The sequence below is a fragment of the Toxotes jaculatrix genome, chromosome 2, assembly GCF_017976425.1.
Source record: "Toxotes jaculatrix isolate fToxJac2 chromosome 2, fToxJac2.pri, whole genome shotgun sequence".
NCBI lineage: Eukaryota > Metazoa > Chordata > Actinopteri > Toxotidae > Toxotes > Toxotes jaculatrix.
In genome coordinates this window covers 23,594,980-23,615,277 of record NC_054395.1, presented here as the reverse complement: position 1 = coordinate 23,615,277, position 20,298 = coordinate 23,594,980, and the positions used below count along the sequence as shown (strand labels likewise).

Here is a 20,298-nt window from a genome sequence, read left to right as displayed (position 1 = left end):
TGTTAGTCAAGAAATGACACTGGATCAGTTTGGACATGCTTAAAGTCATTGAAAATAGTCATTTATTTCTCGTTCAGCTGTCAGCCTATGTGATGCAGCAACAGCACAAACTGTAGCTATAACATAGCCTGTCTTTTTAAACAAACAACACACGTTTTGTTTTGTTGGGTTTTTTTTTTTAACCAATACATCATTTATTGTTGCTCATAATATTTTGCTTTCGATATAACTCCTATGTTACAGGTACAATGTGCAATGCTGTATAAAAACAAAACATTTCTATTCAAACCCAAAGGATACTTACTGTTCTACTAGTAACCACCACAGAGAAGTGCTCTATTCCTTATCTGGCTACTTCCGCAGTAATATTAAAGGGTAAAAGGTACAGTTGAGGTTTTTATGAAGCCTGTCAGCATCGTGAGCTATAGGACTCCTTTTGGTTCATTGCTAAAAGGGGGGACTCCACCTATTTTACACATCAACATCAACTGTATAGGTCTTTGAGAGTACTAAATTACCACATATCTGAAAAAAGTTGTATAATGCCTTTTGTGGTTTTGTACACCTAAACAGATGCTGCCTCAAGGGACATCATGTGAGTTAGAGTCGGTTGGGGCTGAAGACTAAATGTTTGAAAATGAATCACCCGATTCGGCTGTTGTGTTGCTGTGTGAGTAATGTAGGCACCAGGTTTGGAAAGATGAGGAATGCCTGGAATAAAAAAAAAAAAAAAAAAAAAAAAAAAGAGGATATCTGGGTCACTTCCATAGACTGAACTGGCCGTTTACAGTGGGTGGAGCACCAGCACCATGTCTTTGTTGCTGAGTTAGTTGAAGCTAGGTTGAGGTTAGCAAAGCCAGTGCACGTCAGAGGAGATTATTTCTGTGAACACATTCACTGCCTTTCAAATGCACATCCTACAAATAAAGGACAACCAAAAAAATCCATCAACTTCAGAAACCAATGGGAGAAATACAAGTATACACTCAGTTGCCAGTTCATTAGGTACACCCAGCTCAAACTAACACAGTCAAATACAGCAGTCCTGCAATTAATCTGACATTCATGAAGGTTATAATGTTCAGTTTTAGCTGAAACAGTTTTAGAGAGGTGTTGATTTAACAGTATATTGAGTTGTATTGCATTATACTGAAGTATTGTGTCTACCCTATTTATATCAGTGACAGCAGGCTAAATGACACCTCTCTTTATCATGCAACACACTTCATCAGCACGACAAATTGTGTCCTCCAGAATGATCATACTGGTGAATCAACATCTCTCTTAAACAATTTCAATAAAACCTGAGCATTACAACCTTCATGGAGGTAGGATTTACTGTGGGGCTGCGGTATTGGACTGAATTAGTTTTAGCTAAGTGTACTCAATAAACTGTCAACTGAGCGTATATACCTTGGCAGAAGTGCATTTTTAGTGAACCCAGAGGTTTCCCATCCTATCACAAACTTGATAAGCTTAATAAAAACCTCACACATGTCTTATGTGTATTTGAAACTCAGTAGTAGGAGGGTAAAAAAAAAATATATCACCTACTGAGAACCCTAAGTATGCATCATGATCCATGTTCTGGTGAGATTTTCATTCCATTTTGACTTTTTTTTTTTTTTCTTGAGTGCTGACATTTATTAACAAAAACAAAATAACTCAAGTAATACTTTCAGGATTAAAAAAGTGTAAACTTTCACAAAATATAAAACGGACACATTCGAACCATAAATTATAAACATGTAGTCATGCATTTGTTCACAGGGCTGCATACCGTTTAGTGTTACATTTTTATCTTACAAATAAAATAAAGTTAGATATTTCTCATGTGGTATGTAATGGATATTTACATTATTATTCATTAGTATTTGATGCATTAGTGTGTGGAGTATCATGAAGGATGCTCCCAGAGTGAGGGTTAGAGTGTTTAAAGGATGTGTGGTATCTTCTTGTGCGTGCGTCTGTGAAAGGGTTTTTGCTGAACTGGAGCAGTGGCTAAGGTTACCTTGGTAACTATTTTGCCTAAAAAAAAAAAGAAACCCTACTGAACTTAAATGACATTTATCTGATGTCACAAGCTGCCAAAATATCTGATGTCAGGTTATGACAAATGCCCTATGTCATCTGATGAAGGTTTGCCAGCCAACAAACTTATGAGACACCATAAGTCAACTTGTCATAGTCTGAGTGGTGTAGTAGGTGTGATCCCTCATGACAACAGTAATGTACTGCACTGACAGATTGGTGTACGCCTGTGATGGTTGTTCACTGTAGGGTAGCTGGAGGTCTTTGCTAGTGTCCAGTGATCTACGGAGGTCCTGTATGGGGCGTCTGTGGAGACCCCTGATAGGGTTGAGATGGCGATACCCATGCTCCAGCACTGGGGGGGCGACTGGGCTCTCCACTACCTGACTGGTCCAGCTCAGCACTGTCGCAGTCAGAATCATCACAAAGGGCCCGACTCTAAACAAAGAGAGGGAAGAGGAAAACAATGTCTCACATGAAAGTAGATATAGTACAGTAAAGTATTATAAACAAAAGATACTTAATGCATCAAAGCACTTATTAAAAAATGGCCTCTGTGACCAATAAATATGAGGTATAATTTTAAATACGGATAAAATAATGCACAAGCAGCATTTTATTATTGTAGCTTGTCGAGGTTGAGCTAGTTTTAACTACTTTAGATATAGTCAGGTAGTTTTGTCCAGTGGTTCCCAACGTACAGTAGGGGTCAGGCCTGTTCAACATTTATTAACAAAAACAAATCTGAGTGAGATGATTAATGTCTCAGAAAAGAAGGGAAAAGGAAGTTCTGATACACAAATTTGTTTTCATTTTAAAACTTATCTCTAATCTCTTTGGAAGATAATGGATTATTTTCCCTGTTTGGGCCTCAAAGTGTTATTCAAATGAAACTATCTGAGAAATGATAGACATTTGAAATTTGGCAAAGACACTTTTTTGTTGGGGGTGAGAAGACAGAAAGGTTGGAAACCACAGATTTAGTCTTTGACAATATATTGCATTTCAGGTTCTTAATTAGTTTTTCAGTTTTAATTTGAAACAAAATTAGTGATTATAGCTGTCATACAAATGTAGTGGAGCAAGAACTATATTTCCTTTGAAATGTAGTGGAGTAGAAGTATAAAATAACATAAAATGGACATACTTAAGATATACTTAAGTACAGTATTTTGTCGTTATTGAGTAAATCCTCTTAGTTACTTTCTGCCACTGTTTTTTTGGATGCTTTTACATCAAAATGAGACGATGACTCAGATTGACACATGCGATCCTTTGTGGAGCTGCTTTACCTCATTAGGATTCTGCCCAGCATCCAGCTGAGCTTTCGCCTGGCCCAGGGCTCCGTCTCTCTCTGACAGGCCATCAGAAGCCTGCGCGGGATCGGTGTTGTCTGCCGGGATCTCCGACCCCTGGGAGAGGAGGTCATCGCTGCGGTCGTCCAACCTGTCGTCGGTGTTGGTGCTGACCACATCAGGAGTACCGCTGTGAGAGTGGTCGGTAGTGTGGCCCTCCTCGCCGTCCGATACCGACAGGTTCTCCGAGCTGAAAGTGGACACCGACTGGCACTTGGTGATGCTGGTCGGACGTCTGGAGAGTTTTAAAAGAAACAACAACAAAATCACCGAATTGATGGTATGGAAGAATGACGCAAAGCGAAAATTATTCTCAGTTCTCTGAATAAGTCAGCAACTTGTCAGAGTGGGAAGATGGCTTGAGGGAATTTTCCAGTGATGAAGGACATCAAGTTACTCACCGTCTCCGTGGTAACTCAACCTCACTGTCAACTTCACCCTCCTCCTCCTCTGATGACACTCCACGCCTCTGTAGTCAGAAACAGGAAAAATACACAAGTGAAATTATCAAAGTTATTATCAGAGGACCACTGACGAATATGAACAGACATCTGGCACTGTACCTGTTTGCGCGTGATAGCTGCCCTGTAAAGAATGGCTGAAGGTGTAAGGTGCTGACTCCCAATTCCCCCTGATGCCCCCCGGGGCAACCTCACAGCACCAGCTCCCTCCTCTTTGTCTTCCCCGTCATGAGGCAAGCGTGGAGATCCCAGAGATCCCCGTCCTGCTGCTACCCCCCTCCCACATGGCGAGTCGGGGCTGCTGGAGAATGGGAATGATGCAGCGTCCTCGCTGGGAGTGTCACTGCGTGGAGGAGTTTCTGTGAGATCATCCAGACCGGCTGCACCCACCTCTGATCCCCCTAAACCTGCAGAGGCACTGAGGCTCCCGCCTCTTTCCAGCCCACCCACTGAGGGCTCCCCTTTTCCCTGGCCCTCTGCCTCCAGTGTGGTGCAAATGAGGTCAGGGCTGGAGGAGGAGAGCTGCCTCTGCTGCTGCTCATGGCTGAGGCCCCGCAGGGCTGCAGAGGGCTCCAGGAGCTGCTTGGAGGTGTTAGTGGTAGAATTGTTAGCCTGGGCAGTTGTGTCCCTATTAGGGGAGGACTGATTTGCCTTAAGTCCAGCCAGGTCCCCGCTGCTCCCCTTGCCGGGCTTGCGATGACGGGTCTTTACCCTCCGAGACCGGCTGGGGGAAGTGGAGCTTCTGTTGGGGCAGGCTGGGATAGTGACTTGCATTACAGAGGAATCCATTTTGGGAATGATTACCTCAGACTTGAGGATGTCTGGCCTGAAAGAGTAGGAAGGATTAGTCAACAACTATAATCCACAAGCCTGATGAATATTCATTTATCCATTTCAGTATCAAATTTTTATCAAATAACCACTGAAATGAGATCTCACACCTCTTTCCTGAGGGCAGTTTCTGTGGGACATTTCTCTTCTTGATGAGTTTGTCCATGGAGTTGGAGGAGCTGCTCTGTCTGGAGCTATGGTGCTTAAACAAGCCTGGATATTTCTTATCCAGGGACTGCTCTCTCCTGGGAGGAAAAACCAAAAGACACCAAAGCGTAAATGCACTGTGGCTTATCAATTTGTAAGTAAAATCAACATTTTACAAAAATTTATATGCTCATGCATTTTTTTGTACCTCTGCAACTCTTTCTCTTTGAGCTCCAGCTGCAGCATGACAGCGCTGAGCTCCATGTAAAGGTTGTTAGCCCTCTCCAGCTTCCTTTCATAGTGCTCGCGAATGTCCAAAGCATGCCTGAGAAGGAAAGAGGCTGCTGATGTCATTGTGCATCCGCATGAGAGAATCCAAATCCTCTACAATAAACGTGCACTCAAGGCACTTATTTCATCCACAGGGGCGGACAAAGGAGTGACATGGAGAAATAGGACAGAAGGAAAGTGGCATCATGCATGTAAGCCAACGTAGTAAAATTACCAGAATCCACTAGTTACAACTAGTGTTGTTGGGCATGGTGTGATACCCTGAGTTAACATGAAATGATTTATGGGATGGCTACGAGTTTAAAAAAAAAATAGACCTGAGCTCCTCCCTGCGTCGGTTGATCAGTTCCTCATCGAGTCGGTGGAGACAAGTGCCCTCAGATTTAATCTTCTCAAAGTGCTGTTTCACCTCCTCTCGCCATTCAGCCTGATGAGAGCACATTTCTGTTAACCAGCTCCGTCTAGCCAGAGCTGACTTCAAAACCAGTTCTCTTCTGTATGGCAGTCAATGTGTGATTAGTGTGCAATCATGTGTGGGTGCATGTGTATCTGTGTGTGTTTGTATATTTAGAATGATTTGAAATCAGTGACGCAACCATACCTGAGACTTGAAGTACGTCTCTTGTGGAGTGGACAATACATCAGCTGATGCTATATCCAGATGAAGAAGGATCTGGCGGAAAGAAGGCCTATTCCTGGGCTTACAGTTCCTGCAAATCCAAGATGGGAAAGACAGCTGTGTACATTTACAATATACTGTAAAATCAATAAAGTCCTTAAACCACAGACTAGCTGTGCTCATTATTTCTCTTCCTTCATTCCAACTGTCCATTTCCAGATGTTTTCTCACCAGCACTGTCTGAGGAGGATCTTGAAGCCATCTGGGCAGCTCTCAGGTATGGGCAGCTGAAGACTGTTGTTTCCCACACCCCAGATGATGGCGGATGAGTCCACATCTTTATAAGGGATCTCTCCAGTGAGCATCTCCCACAGCACCACTCCGAAGGACCTTTAAGTTAAGTCAAACTTTATTTACTCTGGAAGTCTCATTGAGATCAAGATGTCAAGAGACTTGAGAACAAATTACATACATACAACATCACAGAAAATATCACTAAAACTCCCTTAGAGGACTTAATAGCTGACACTTTATCTGCTCTTCCACTGAAGTACATTAAAGATAATTACTAGACTGCCACACTTAGGGAAGGAAAACAATATGTTTGTGAGCTAGAAAAAAAAATGCTAACATTCATCAGACTTACCAGATGTCCACCTTTTCTGACACTGGCTCATTCCGAATCACTTCAGGGGCCATCCAGGCTACGGTGCCGGCAAATGACATCTTGGTGCTCTTGTCACTGAGCTCCTTTGAGGTGCCAAAGTCAGAGATCTTCACCAGGTCATCATGTGTAATCAGCATGCTGCAAAGGTGAGATTACACTGACTTTTACATGGAAATAACAAAGAATCTCTTGTGAAGTTTCAGGTGTGTTGTGTTGGCTGAACTTGTCTTTAAGGCTAGCTGCAATAACTTACTTGGGGGACTTGAGGTCTCGGTGGATGATTTTGTGGAGATGTAGGTAGTTCATGCCACCTGCAATGCCCATGGACCAGTCAACCAAGAGGGAAGGGGTAATTTTACGGCCCGCCCTCAGCACCTCATACAGTTGGCCTTGGGCACAATATTCCATCAAGATACAGTAACAAGGGGCCTGGGTGCACACGCCCCTGGAAGGAGGCAAAGCAGTCAGATAATATAGCACAGGTGACCAGAAAAGTAAAGCACCATATAAAAGTTGGATTTATGCATTTAAAAGCTTGGCATGTTAATACGTGACCCTGTAGGATATCATGAGTTTCCTCACTTGAAAGTGATGATGTTGGGGTGCTTGAGTTTGCGGAGGTGTTTGATCTCGGTCTCTTTGATGTCCCGCACTTTCTTTACAGCCACGTCTTCTCCGTGGAACTTGCCGAGGAAGACGGCCCCCTGCGCCCCACTGCCCACCCACTGCAGGTCTGAGATTTCCTCAAAAGGAACCTCCCAGGACTCTAAACATAGACCAATAAGTCAACAAAACAAAACTCGATGAGTAAATGTGAATTTATGAAGCATTACATAGGATTAACACAAGCACTGCAACAGATTTTTTTTTCAGTAGCACCATTTGAGTAATTACTTAATTTATATCCATCGCACATTGCAAAGTCTCCAAATGTCAATATGTACTCTTGCCAGTTTGGACAGGGAGGAGTCAGGGGTTTTGCTGAGCAAATGCTAGATCCATGCTACACATTAGAATGGGTTGGCAGGACACAATTACATCATACAAAGTACCTGCCATGTTCAGACAAATGGCATATTGACAGCTTTTCGAGCAGACCATTACATTTCTATCCAAAGATAAGAGGAAAAATTGAAGGAAGAACAACAACCCACTTATAGTCTTATCTGTCAACTGTCATGGTGACACTGCTTAAGAGACTGTAAGAGCATGGTTGCTAAAGAGAGATGAGCTGGGCAGAATAAAAGAGACAGGCAGATCAATTCTTCATGAGGTCCACTGAAGTGTCGAGCTCTCTGGAGAGCTGCAGCAGAGGCAGATTCACATGATGCTTCCCCCTGGCCAGCTGTGAAAACTCACTGTAGCTGATGACTGTGAATGAGCTTGGCTGACGGACTCGTAAACACAGTCCTGCTGCCAATAGGACATGGTAGCAGTCAGAGAGCAAAGTAAAATACTGATCTAGTTATGGAAAAATAACTACATTAATTTAGTTGTACTGAAGTACAATCTGAGATACCTATACATGAATATTTCCATTTTCTGCTACTTTACACTTCTTCTCCACAACAGAAGGGAGAAATGTTTTGCTTTTTACTCCACTAAATTTCTCTGACACCTGTAGCTACTCTTCAGATTTTAAATAAGAAAACATATGATACGCTTATCACGACAATGCAAACCTAACAATACAATGTATTCTTAGTTATGTATTGTTAAACCAGTGGTTGCCAGCTGTTTTGGCTTGTGATCCCTTACAAAGAATGTTTGAAATGTCTATAAGTTCCACCACATAGTGATTCCCCTCCTAAAACTCAGATGGTTTTATTTAAATAACTGTTTAAGGCCATGAGACATCAAATTAGCCAGTATCTTATTAAAAAAATATTCTTCTTTCATACGCCACTTATCATCTCATGACCCCTCAGATTTAGCTTGTGAACCTCTGGAGAGCCTGTCCTCTAAACTGGGGGCCAAACTAGCAAGCTACAAATGCAACATATGCTCTGATGCATCAGTAATGATCCAATTATGTAGTATAACATATACTAATATGTCCATCCCAGGAAATTTTTCTGCAGAATGAGTATTTTTACATTTAATACTTTCTTTTACTTAAATCCAATTTCAAAAGCAGGGCTGTTACTCATGGAGTATATTTAAATTGTTGTACTGGTAATTTTACTTCTGATCTAAATATGCCTTTTACCACTGTGGAGTCCATGCTTCATGCACAAGCTCAGATATTCATTTTCTATGATGCATCTCCATGGTTACAAAGGCACCAGAATAAAATCATATACTAAATGACATGTTTAAGTCACAAATTTGTCTCACTATTCTTTGTGCTAAGACATTTAAATACAAAACCTAGCAATCTAAAACACAGCAGAGGGTCAGGTAGCACAGTGGCAGAACATTTTCTTTTATCTTCACATACCTTCTTGGCTATGTTTGTGTTCCGTGGAGTAGGCCTTTCCGATCATGGTCCAGACTGGTTTTAGGCAGCCAAACAGTCCCTCCAAAAAACCTCCACTTCCTGATTGTAGCCGAATGTTCTCTGACTGGCTCCGAACAGCACCAGCCTCTGGACTGTGCCCTGCCTCGGCCCCGCCGCCACACTGGCACACCTCATGTTCATGTAGTTTTAGCACGCTGTTGTCAAAGTGGGCTGAGGGTCCATCACTGGGAGTGGGGCTGCTGCCACCCGGCGCCCCCTGTCCACCGGTGTCGATGGACAGCACGTTACGGAGGACACACTGCGTTGGGGTCAGGTCCGTTTCGGGGGTGCATGCAGGGGTGTCTCCATCGAGTCTTCGATAGGGGGGCTCTGAGATGGGAGTGCTGAAGCCTGACAGGGAAGGGGAAGGGGCACGGGGCTCATGGATACAGGTCCCACTCATCAGGGGTTTCCCCAACACAGCAGGTTAGGGTGGATGGAGGATGGAAGGATGAGAAGTAAGTCTGAAGGAGAAGATTTATGATAACAAATGCATTAGAATGATTTATAATGTTCACTGTAACCATATTTCATCTCTGTGCTTACTTCATTTCAGGGTATAAAGAACTGTACACTCATTTCAGCACTGGATAGGTCCTTTTTACTCCTGGAGCTGTCCAGTGCTGAATACACTGCTACTTTTACTTCTACTGTCTCTTTTGATCCTTTAAGAAGTTCCTAGACTTTGCACAAGCAATGCAGAACACCAAAACGTGCTGAGGATTGGGCATCCATCCAGTCCCCCAGTTTAACCCACTCTGTCGCTGCATTTCCCACAGCAAAATTCTGTCTGAATCATGCAGTAAAGCCTCATCTGTGTGCCTATGAATGGGAAAACCAGCCTGCCCAGTGGAGCCATCATCCAGAGTGGAGATGAGCTTTATGAATGAATCGACCAGAGGAGGCTGCACAGTCCACAGACCTGACTGTCACCTGTTCTTTAACTGTCCCTCTGAGGACGGGATCAGAGCAAAGCTACTCAGCAGCTCCCATATGTCGTTCGTCATGCATCAAGTGAAGAGCATTGTGTGCATCTGAAGAATATGACGAATTGCATAACCACCTCGGTGTGGATGTGTACGTACGTTTGTGCGTGCATTGCGTGCGTGCATGTGTGAGTGAGAGAGAGAGATGGGGGGGAGAGAGAGAGAGAGAGAGAGAGAGAGAGAGAGAGAGAGAGAGAGAGAGAGCACATGTACCGATACGATTCACATAACCTACACCAGCTTCATGTCTTGTGTACTGCACCACTGCATGAGAAGAGCCACGGCGACTGAGCGAAATGAGAGCGTGAAAAAACGGGCAATAAACAACCACCGGGCCTGTGCAAAGGAGCAGTGCACATACACACACACTCACACACAAACGCAGGAAGATCAATCTTTAAATAACCGAGGATGTGATGATGACACTCAGCAGCATCATAGCCGACGTGCATGAATTGCAAGCCCGATGTCTACTATGGTCCATGCCAAGTGAAACTGCCGCAGCGTCTGTACATTTACTCAATGTTGGCATCAACACAAATATTTCGTAATGTGGTCTCTCTGGCTGCACAAAAATGATTTTCTAGCGTTCATCGACGATGATTCGTTTCTTGGCAGCATCAGTTCATTGGTGCAGTGCGAGCGGCATGAACGCTACCGCACCAAGCAACGGCATCATGCCTAAACGTCCTGTGATACCTGATTTCTTATTCAATCAGCATTTAACCGGATAGTATGACATTCCCATACCTTTCTGCCTGGTTGATGCCGCGTTGTCAAGTGACGGGGTGGGCTCGGCTTTCTATTTGTCGGTGAAAATGAGCAAATCGTTGTTTTTCTTCGGTCCGGAATGTCTCTTGTATTTCCAGTTCCAATATCCACGAGTTTCACGTTACTGGGATAGATCCCAGCGGGCAAATTGTGTTATCAATAACCGGGGACCCATGCAACGTGAGGCGCGCTGGGTTTTTTGGGGGAGGGAGCTGTCTCTTTCCCAGTGCTGAATTGACGTCACGGAAATGCGAGGTGCGCCTTAAGGGGGCGCTACCGCCCCCCCCCCCCCCCCCCCCCCCTCCTCCTCTGCAAACACATAGACACATGCACAGAAGTAGGCTATCAGTTTTTCATCACATCCATCATTCCCATTCGTAAAATGTGTCATTTTTGGCCGCATTTCATTCACTGATTTCCGCGTTTGGGTTGCTTCAGCCTGGACGGACCCGGATCAGCAGGACCACCCTGCAGCTCCTGCTGCTGATGTGTCATGGAGCAAGACTCATTTTCTCAGGGATGCTGGTCTGCCGCTGTCGAAAGTGGGCAACTCTCCAAGACCCCGATGGGCCCTAGAACCCCGGGTTCACCCATCTCCTCTGGTTCTGGTCATTTGATTCGCCCATTTTTATTTATTTATTTTTCATTTATTTATTTATTTTTTAAGTTTAGATCCCCACTAGCCACTGTATTGTGACACTGGCTACTCTTGATGAGACTTCAGCCATCCATCCATCCATTAGTTTAATCAAGTGACTATGTGTCAAGTTTTTACAATAAAATTCCCTTTTTTTTGTTGCTGTTCGTCCACTGCAGCTCAACAGGGAAACACTGACCAGGTTAACACAAGTAGAGAATTTTATACTAAAAGACAAAACTGTCACAGTTCATTCAGTTATTCATTCATTCATACCTGCCTTTACCATGTATTTGTAACTCTCTACCACTCCCATCTGCCCTGCAATAACCCCAGCCCTTCCCGCCTTCCGACCACCTGACTCCTCCCTGCCCACTCACCTGTTCCTCGTTCCCCAATTACATCCTAGTATATATAGCGGCCCGTTTCCACCTATAGTCTTCCAGATCATCTGTTGTGCTGCTTTCGTCTGCTTGTTTTGACTTCCTGTCTGTTTTTGGACTTTTTTCGACCTTTTTTCGCCTAGTTTTCCTGCCTGTTGACGACCACCGCCTGCTCCTCGACGCCGCTTCCTATTGTTCCTTGCCTACTTTGGTCTGCTGAACCTAAATAAAGGTGAATTTGTCCTGAGTCACTAACATTGAAATTGCATTGAAGAGAAATCTTTTCACGGCCAGTGTGAACATGAGAATTACAGAGAGCACGTGGAAACAATGTGTAATGTGTTAAAATAAAACGACTGGTCTGTTTTTAGTATAAACATTAACTTCAAATAGTATTTGTTTTGGCTGTTTTGGTGTTGATGCAGTGCCGCTCTGTGTCCTGAAGAGGACAGCATGTCAGCTACAGTCTGAGCAGAACTCTGCACTGTACCAGCAATACAACTATACAAAGATAAGGCCTTTATTTTGGTATGATTACCAATATATTCAGATCTATCCAGATGCTTCAAAGACTTCAGTAAAGCCAGTAAAGTTGACTTCATGGTTCCAGGGTTTAACTTAAAGAAATGAGAAGGTTAGGGGAGACATTAATATCCAGTTTACGATGTGGTCATACAGGACTAAATGCTACATTGTTTAATATGAGAAAAGATAATACAGAAAGATATGTCTCCTGTAAACAAGAAAAAACAACTTTGGAACATGTAGTGATCCATTGTCAAAGATATGAAGCTGAGAAAAGAGACCTGAGAGCCAGAGAGAGATGGAATTACATTTTGATTTATTAAGGTAAAGAGATAAATGTGAGGATCTGACTGAGAGGATAGTTCTATATGTATTTAGTTATATTTTATTTTATTGGTCAGTGCTATTCATTACTTTGTTCATTTTATTAATTATTAGTGTTTGAGTGTTTGATTGCTCAAGACATTTACTTTATTGAGACTAGATTTCAGTAGCATTTTTTTTTACTAGTTATTAAGTTCAGTTATTTGTTTGGCATATAGTTTAATTTGTATGCTGTTTCTTTAACATTTCAATCCTATTTGTTGTTTTTTCTTTTAAACAATTAAGTTTTGCTTTTATTTAAAAAGGCAATTGCTTATTTGTACACTATCTATCTAGCTAGGCAACTATCTGTCTTTGGAGATGTCTGTTTTGAATGAATTGGAAATATTACTTGAATTGCACAGTATTGAGTTTGTTGCCGTACGTGTGTTCTGTGTTTATAAATAAAGTTTTTTAACCTTAAAAAAAATGGTGGCGATTTGCGCACGGCTTGTCCCTTTGGCTCGCCGTAGCCCAGACGGCGGGATTGACTTGAAGTAGAGATACGAAAGTGTCACAACAGCATAGCATATACTTTTATATTGTTGTTTGGAAGTACAGCGCGTGATAATTGACCAACCTACGTGGGACACACTACAAGGTAACGTCGATTACAAATAATAAGCGAAATCAAAGTAGTTAACTAGAGCCAGCTAGCTAGCTAGCTAGCTAACTTTATTTATAAACACAGCTAGCTAGCTAGCTAGCTTACTTTAACCATAAGTGTTTGCTAACCAGTTGAGCGTCCACTGTTTGCCCCGCGTGTAGGGCTACATTCAGCTGTTGGGGTGTAAACATGGCATCCACACTTTGAGTTTACCTGACTGACCCATGGTGTGTTTCCAGGGTCTTGTGGCAGGGTTTCGCTGTGTTGAAGATGTGCTCTCTGGCGCTGTTCCCCCCTCCGCTACCCTCCGGACAGACCACTCTGTGCGAGTCTAACAACGAGCTGCTGTCCGGGACCAACATTGAAGACCGACCGAAACAGGTCTGATTCACAGCTGCCGTGTCGGTCGCAGTCGGGACCCAAAGCCTCAAGATAATCGCGTTAATTAGTTATTGTAACTGAATGTATCTGCTACTACAGCTGTATTGTGTCAAGTCAAGGTTGGAAAGTTGTTGTGTTTGTTTCTTCAGGAATCAAGTCCACTGAGTCTGTATTTCCCCCGAGAGTCCCTGAAGCTCCACAGCCGCACAGAAAGCAGCAGCAAAGCCGCGTTTCTGGACCACTCCGAAACACTGTGGATGAGGAGTGCAGCAGCATGGTAGGGGACACACACACGCACATATATTGGCGTATAAGCTGTGGGAATTACGGCTTACAGTGGCACACAATGGCAAACAGAATCAGAAAAACTTTAGTAACCGCCATAGGGAAATTCTTTGGTTACGGACAAACTCCCGATTGAAAATGAAGAAAAATTGCACAGAGAAAACTGACATGTTTGCTATGATAAATGTTGTTATTACTGCTCGGCCAACACTGGTCACGTCCGGTATTTAAAAAAGTAATTCGTACATCTGTTCCAGGCGGGATGGTGGTTTCACAGGACTGCTCACTGAAATTACCAACTCATATACAGAGGGTATGTGAGGCACCAAAATCCTCTGTTGTGCTATTTTTCACATAGCAAGTTTAGCCTACATATCCACTGATTTGCATATTCAGTAACTCTCATGTAACTTGCAGTGCCAAAATGGCTGTCAGTGAGTTCTGGTTTTACCCTGGCGTTGCTTCGATGGATTTCTTCTTTTCATGGGTCCTTGTTTCCTCATCTCACAGTGAGTAGTGCATGCAGATTAAAGCTGCCCCACTCTCAAAAATGTGTTTTGCTTATTGTTATTTCACTTGGATGTTTGACCCTCACTGTGCAGAGTTTAAGATGTGTAAGTTCATGCATGTATTTGTCATTGATTTGGAGCCAGTCTGGTGCAGTCTGCAGCTTTTTAAAAAATGTAGTTTAGCTTTTTTGTGGGAAACCCTTTTCAAACACAAAATACTGTTCAAAGCAGGGTGTTTTTCAGTCATAAAACATGTTGGGGGGTGTCTTTAAAGATGTTGTTGATAGCAGTACACTTGATTATCAGTTGTTTGTTGTGTCACATCAAGTTGCTTATTACCTGTTCATTGTATCCATAGTTGAACAGTGAGGACATGACAGCTGAGTTTTCACAAGTGCTGAATTGGTAAGTGCCAATGATTTTAACAATATTAAACAATGATTACTTAATCTCTGTTGTGATGGACATTTTAACCGTTTTCTGATTTTTGATTGACCAAACAAGGAATTTCTCAATCGGGAAAATAAGCAGCAGATTAATGGATAATGTGCAGCCCTTTATAAGTGATTTTGAAACTGGGATCTTTGTGTATATACATGTGTAGTACTTAAAACCAAAAGTACTTGACAAAATTACAAAAAATGTTTGTTAAATAGTTAGCAACCTTTCTCTGCTGTAATCTTTTCTGTATCACCAGGTCTGACTGTGTGGTTCGAGCCTTTGCCTGGCATCCTCACACAGATAAATTTGCTGTAGCCCTCCTGGACGACTCCATTAAGATCTACAACCCCAAAAGGTACCTGTCCTACACTCTGAAAAGACAGCTCATGGAATTAAGTCTGCACTGCATATCTGTCATCAGAACATGCTTCTGCTTTCTTTGTGATTTATTACACTTGATAGATGACACTCCAGGCATTAAGTTTTCTTTGTTTGTCTGTCAGTGCCACAACACCCACACTAAAGCACCGTCTACAGAAGAACGTGGCAGCAGTGCAGTGGAAGCCGTTGTGTGCATCTGCTTTGGCTGTCGCTTGTCAAAACTGTTTACTGGTCTGGCATGTGGACCCCTGCTCACTGTCAACCAGGTATGCAAACTCTGGAATATGTGCCGGTCTTGAAACGTCTTAAAACACTTTTGAAGTCATCTCTCTCAAAAAAAAGTACCTAGAAGTTGCTGGCTGTTATGGAGCAAGATTAATAGTTGGTTTCAGCTCTACATTTATAATCTTTTTTTTTAATTCATAATCCATCCATCAGTTTTCTGCCACTTATCTGGGTCCAGATCATGTTAAATGATTAATTATATTACAACAAATTATTGTTAACTACAACTGGAAATTACTGACAGAAATGTGAAATAAAAATCAACAAGTTCATAGATTTCATAAATAATTGTCGGTCTTACTGTCACGGCTGGTTTACTGTCATTCTTTGACAGCTATGAATATGGAAAGTATTACATTTTGTTCTCTGTGGCAACATAAAGGTCTTTTAAAGTCTTAAGTTTAACTTGATGAACCCAGAAATCCTGAAACTCTCGTACTTCCGCTCACTTGTCTTTTCCTGTGCTGTATGTGATTCTTTGTGATACATGGTTCTTCCTCATCTCGACTCATCCAGGCCTTCATCTGGTTGTGCTCAAGTTCTGTCTCAACCTGGTCACTCCCCAGTCACTTCCATCGCCTGGTCTCCAAGTGGGTCTCTTCTCATGTCGGCCTCTCCTATGGACACTGCAGTGATGGTACGAGGCGAATGCCTTATCTTATTCATGTTGTAAAATGTCGTTCACTGAGTGTTTGATTGAAACTCTTACTGAGCCGGTGTAGTTGTAGGGCGTTGCACCGTTGACATCAGCGTATGTCTCAGGTTTGGGATGTCGCTGCAGAAAGCTGCGTGCCACTTCAGCGGGTCGGAGGAGGTGGGGTCACCTTCCTGTCCTGGTCCCCTGACGGCAGCCACGTCCTGGCTTCTACACCTTCTGCCCTGTTCAGGTTAGGCGCAGTGAATCAGAGACTGAGAGTTTCTAAAATCCCCATCTTCCTATATTCCTTCCTTCACTCTGTCTTTGTGGAGATATATTAGCACATTTCAAGTTAAAGATATGTAAAGCTGTTAGTGATATGAGAAATTTTCTCTAGTGTGTGGACTAGAGTTATTGGCCACTTCTATTATCATAGTGCCCCAGTCAGCTTTCATGAATATTTACGACATGTATGGGATTAGTGGCATAGTCTGGAGTTTAGCGGGTATTGTTAGATAATGAGTGGAGGGAAAGTTTTTACACATGGATAAGTGAAGTTTCTTTGTTCAGGGTTTGGGAGACCAGGATGTGGACATGTGAGCGCTGGCCATGTGTGAAAGGGCGATGCCAGGTGATCATTTTTCACCAAGTTTCAAAGTCGTTCTTTAATCAGATAAAAAAAGCATTTTCCATCTTGTCTTTATTAAATGATGATGAATCTGTATTTGTTAGTCTGGCTGTTGGAGTCCAGATGGGAGTCGACTTCTCTTCTCTGTGCAGGGAGAGATGGTCATTTATGCTCTGACCTTCGCTGACACACCAGGTTCATGTCTCAGTCTTTATACAAAACAACCACATATTTCCTAGAATACACAGCTTTCTTCCAAAGTTGGGTGAAAAAATGATTAACAGAGTTTAGATTAAAAAAAATCACCTGTGTGATGTCACTGTTATTCAATAGGTATTCCTACAAGCACATCAAAAGGGCCACAGGTGGCAGCAGTGGTGGCTGACCTATCAGAGACAACCTTTAACACGCCAGATGGAGACATCATGTAAGATCTTTAAATTAAATTGCAATCTTTTAGCATCACATACAAGAGGCAAACAGTGCCTCCAAAAAGAGAGAGACACAGAGAAAGACAGGATGAAGCGCCTGGAAACATTTATAATGACCTTTGATATCCTGCAGTCCTGAGTACTTTTACTTGTGAAGTGCATTTTGTTACCAATTCTTATGTACTTTTTTAGGAAGTAACACTTTGAATGCAGGTCTTTTACTTATGAAAATAACCATTTTTGTAGTGTATTGCTGGTTTTAAATAAGTAAATGATGTAAATGCTTCTTCACCTCTGATCATTTGATCCTGGAAGCTGAGTGTCACTCACGTCTGTCTAATTTGTCTGGCAGCGTTGGTGGAGAGATCCAGTCTTTAGCCTGGGATCCAAGAGGAGAGAGGCTTGCAGTGCTTCTTAAAGGTTTCTCACTTTTTGTCTCTTCACCTCAATGAACTCCATCAGTATTACACCGCAGTTATTTTTGGTATTAATTTTAACAACTCATCCCAGTCTTTGCCTTATATCTGGTCTTTCAGGTGATCCACAGGCAGCAGACCGGCCTGCAATTATAGCAGTGTTCAAGACAAGAACCAGCCCCATTTTTGAGCTTTTGCCCTGGTTTGTATTGTTGTGTGTGGTTACATTTCATATTTGTGTGGCTTTTCCCAGGGTAGTATTACTTTATATCTCATCTGCTTGTACTGAATATTTCTTGTGTTTCCCTGTGTAGTGGTTTTGTTCAAGGAGAGCCTGGCGCTGAGCCGAGGCTGATGCAGTTCCACCCGAATTTCCAGCACGGAGCTCTGCTCACTGTGGTTAGTCTTTATGTATAAATCCCTCTGTTTTCTCTTGTATTAGGTTTTAGTAAAGAATGTGGTGGTTTAATCCTTGAACAGTGTTTTCATACCTCACCTGTTTGGTTCAGTTAAAATGCACTCTGAGGCATATACCCAGTTCGTAGTAGTGCGGACAAAGACAATGAGAGCAAGACCAATTGAAAAGTCTGTGGTGGTTTATATGTGATCTGAAAGCAAACTGACCAACCACAGGATTTTATAAAAGTAGTTATGTGGTTTTATCATGCATCTCTCTCATCTCTCTCTGTTCTCAGTGTTGGTCCACTGGAAGAATTACCCATGTGCCTTTCTACTTCCTGAGTGCTGGCATCCCCCATTTTGGCCTGAGTGGCAGTCCGTTACTGCCTCGTCCACAGGACAGGCCTTCTGCCTTAGCCAATCAGTCGCTCTTTACAGAGTTCATCTCTTGACCCACTGTCACCCACCATCACACACTCACAAATCATTTTTGTTATAATGTATTTTCAATAAATATGTAGAACATTCTTGCTATACTAAGACTTGTTTGCTTTCTTATTTGTCAAAACATTTCAACCAAATAGACATCAGAATTTAACTGCCAGATGACGACCACCTTCACGTCTTTTAGTAAATGGTAAAATAAAGTATGTTAATTTTTTAATACTAACTACCGTAAACTAAGACAAATTTGTATGTACTACATACTGTAGGCACAGTCACTGAATTTGATCAAAATGATACATTTGGCTCTACTTCTCCTTTCTGAGTTGGAGAAATCTCATTCATGTCTTATATCCTTAGTTCTTAAACAATTCTTAAAATCTCTAAACAAAAGTATAAAACACAGGGTTTGGAAATCAGCTCTGTTCTTCAGATGACCTGAATGTATAAAGTGTTCATGTTTCAGAGCAGCTCACGAGTGTCAGGAAAGCACAAAATAAATAATGAAGGTGTCCACGTTGTGCCAGCTGTGCCTAATATTAGCCTCAGTTTTTGAGAGATGTGTGTGTGAGCATGAGGAAAGAAGTGGAAATAATTCACTGAAAACGTGGAGATTGCTTCTGCTTATACACGCTGCATCTTTATTCATTTATAATAACTTATTTTTGTTTTATTTTTACAGTTACTTCGTTCCTTGTTGTGCATCTCTGTATTGCCCAGCGGCCAGAAAATGAAACAATGGGCCACTGGGCACAAACATTTAATCCAGTAATCCAGCCATGGATCAGCCAACTGGTTGTGAGTCTTGTATTAACGTGTCATGCAGGCTCGGGTTCGATGTGGAGCTTTGCAGGTACATTTTTTGAAAATTTACAGAACACAGTCTGGGCAGAAGGTGAGAAATATCCTCTTCTTTTACAACTTGTGTGTTGTGTGTTGATGGCTGATCCTCCTGTTTACTGTGACATCACCTGAGGCAGTTTCTTGCAGCTCCCTCTGGATCCACAAAAGGTCTTATACCACTTCTTTATACAGCACTTTTCCCTAAGACCTGTGAACACCTTTTGATGTGTAAAATCCCCCGCAAATGTAATCTAATGTAGTTTTTTCCGGGCTTTAACATCGATATTTTGATATCCCAGCAATTTTGACATTTTGTCAGGCATATTTTTATGTTTTGTATGAAATGTAAACGACGTATGTTTGGATCCCTAATAGGTCATTATATTTTAAACAAGAATATGTCACTTTAAAGGCTTAAGTCAAGCTTTTATTGCTCAGGACAGACCGGAGAGGAAGCAGGCCACAGTACAGACAAGTAGTGATGCAGCTGTTCAGATGCGTCACTACTCTACAAAATACTTGATTCCAGTCAACAAAATGTTCTTTATTTATGCCTATTAGTTCAGACAAACAGGAGCCAACGATGCCCGGCCCCACCCTGAAACCGCAGAACGAATACAGTACTTTTGTTCCTTTTTTGTTTTGAGATTTCCTCATATGAAAATACACACTTGCATCACAGTCTTAAACTTTCACACTCATGCTCACACACAGACTACGCACTCACAGTCAAGAGTAACTGACCTCAAGAAATAACAAGTTTAACAAAAAAAAACATTTAAGCACACATGAATGGTTCTGTTGAGAGAAGAAATACATCCCCACGCCATTTCTGTTTTTATTCAAAGCTCAATTAAAAATCAACTTCATTATTAATTGGGTTTTCCTTTTATTTTCCAATTTACAGCAATTAGAAGTGTAACAAAATAAAAACAAAAATGATCATGGTCATAATAAAATTAATTAAAAAAATGTACACGCCCTCACACACACAGAGACAACCCACCCTGGTTGTTTTTTTTTTAGTGACCATCCTCAGAGTCC

General features: G+C 42.1%; 2 protein-coding genes across 2 annotated transcripts; one reads left to right on the top strand and one right to left on the bottom strand.

Moving 5' to 3' along the window:
* Positions 1-2,313: 2,313 nt before the first annotated feature.
* On the bottom strand, positions 2,314-9,305 carry map3k12 (mitogen-activated protein kinase kinase kinase 12). Its single transcript, XM_041054249.1, has 13 exons — positions 8,843-9,305; positions 6,985-7,168; positions 6,656-6,847; positions 6,382-6,540; positions 5,967-6,125; positions 5,718-5,826; positions 5,434-5,543; positions 5,034-5,150; positions 4,789-4,923; positions 3,950-4,673; positions 3,788-3,855; positions 3,324-3,621; positions 2,314-2,469 (listed from the first exon to the last, which is right to left on the bottom strand). Exons 1-13 carry the CDS (start codon positions 9,303-9,305, stop codon positions 2,314-2,316), a joined length of 2,874 nt encoding a protein of 957 aa, XP_040910183.1.
* A 3,725-nt stretch (positions 9,306-13,030) lies between these two features.
* aaas (achalasia, adrenocortical insufficiency, alacrimia) lies at positions 13,031-18,493 on the top strand. The gene is made up of 17 exons (XM_041054258.1): positions 13,031-13,168; positions 13,414-13,555; positions 13,705-13,832; positions 14,098-14,153; positions 14,258-14,349; positions 14,708-14,754; positions 15,047-15,145; positions 15,294-15,437; positions 15,973-16,093; positions 16,219-16,343; positions 16,664-16,724; positions 16,826-16,916; positions 17,055-17,148; positions 17,505-17,572; positions 17,689-17,770; positions 17,883-17,967; positions 18,264-18,493. The coding sequence occupies exons 2-17, from the start codon at positions 13,445-13,447 to the stop codon at positions 18,417-18,419; spliced, it is 1,560 nt and encodes a 519-aa protein (XP_040910192.1). The 5' UTR covers positions 13,031-13,168; positions 13,414-13,444; the 3' UTR covers positions 18,420-18,493.
* The last annotated feature ends 1,805 nt before the right edge of the window (positions 18,494-20,298 follow it).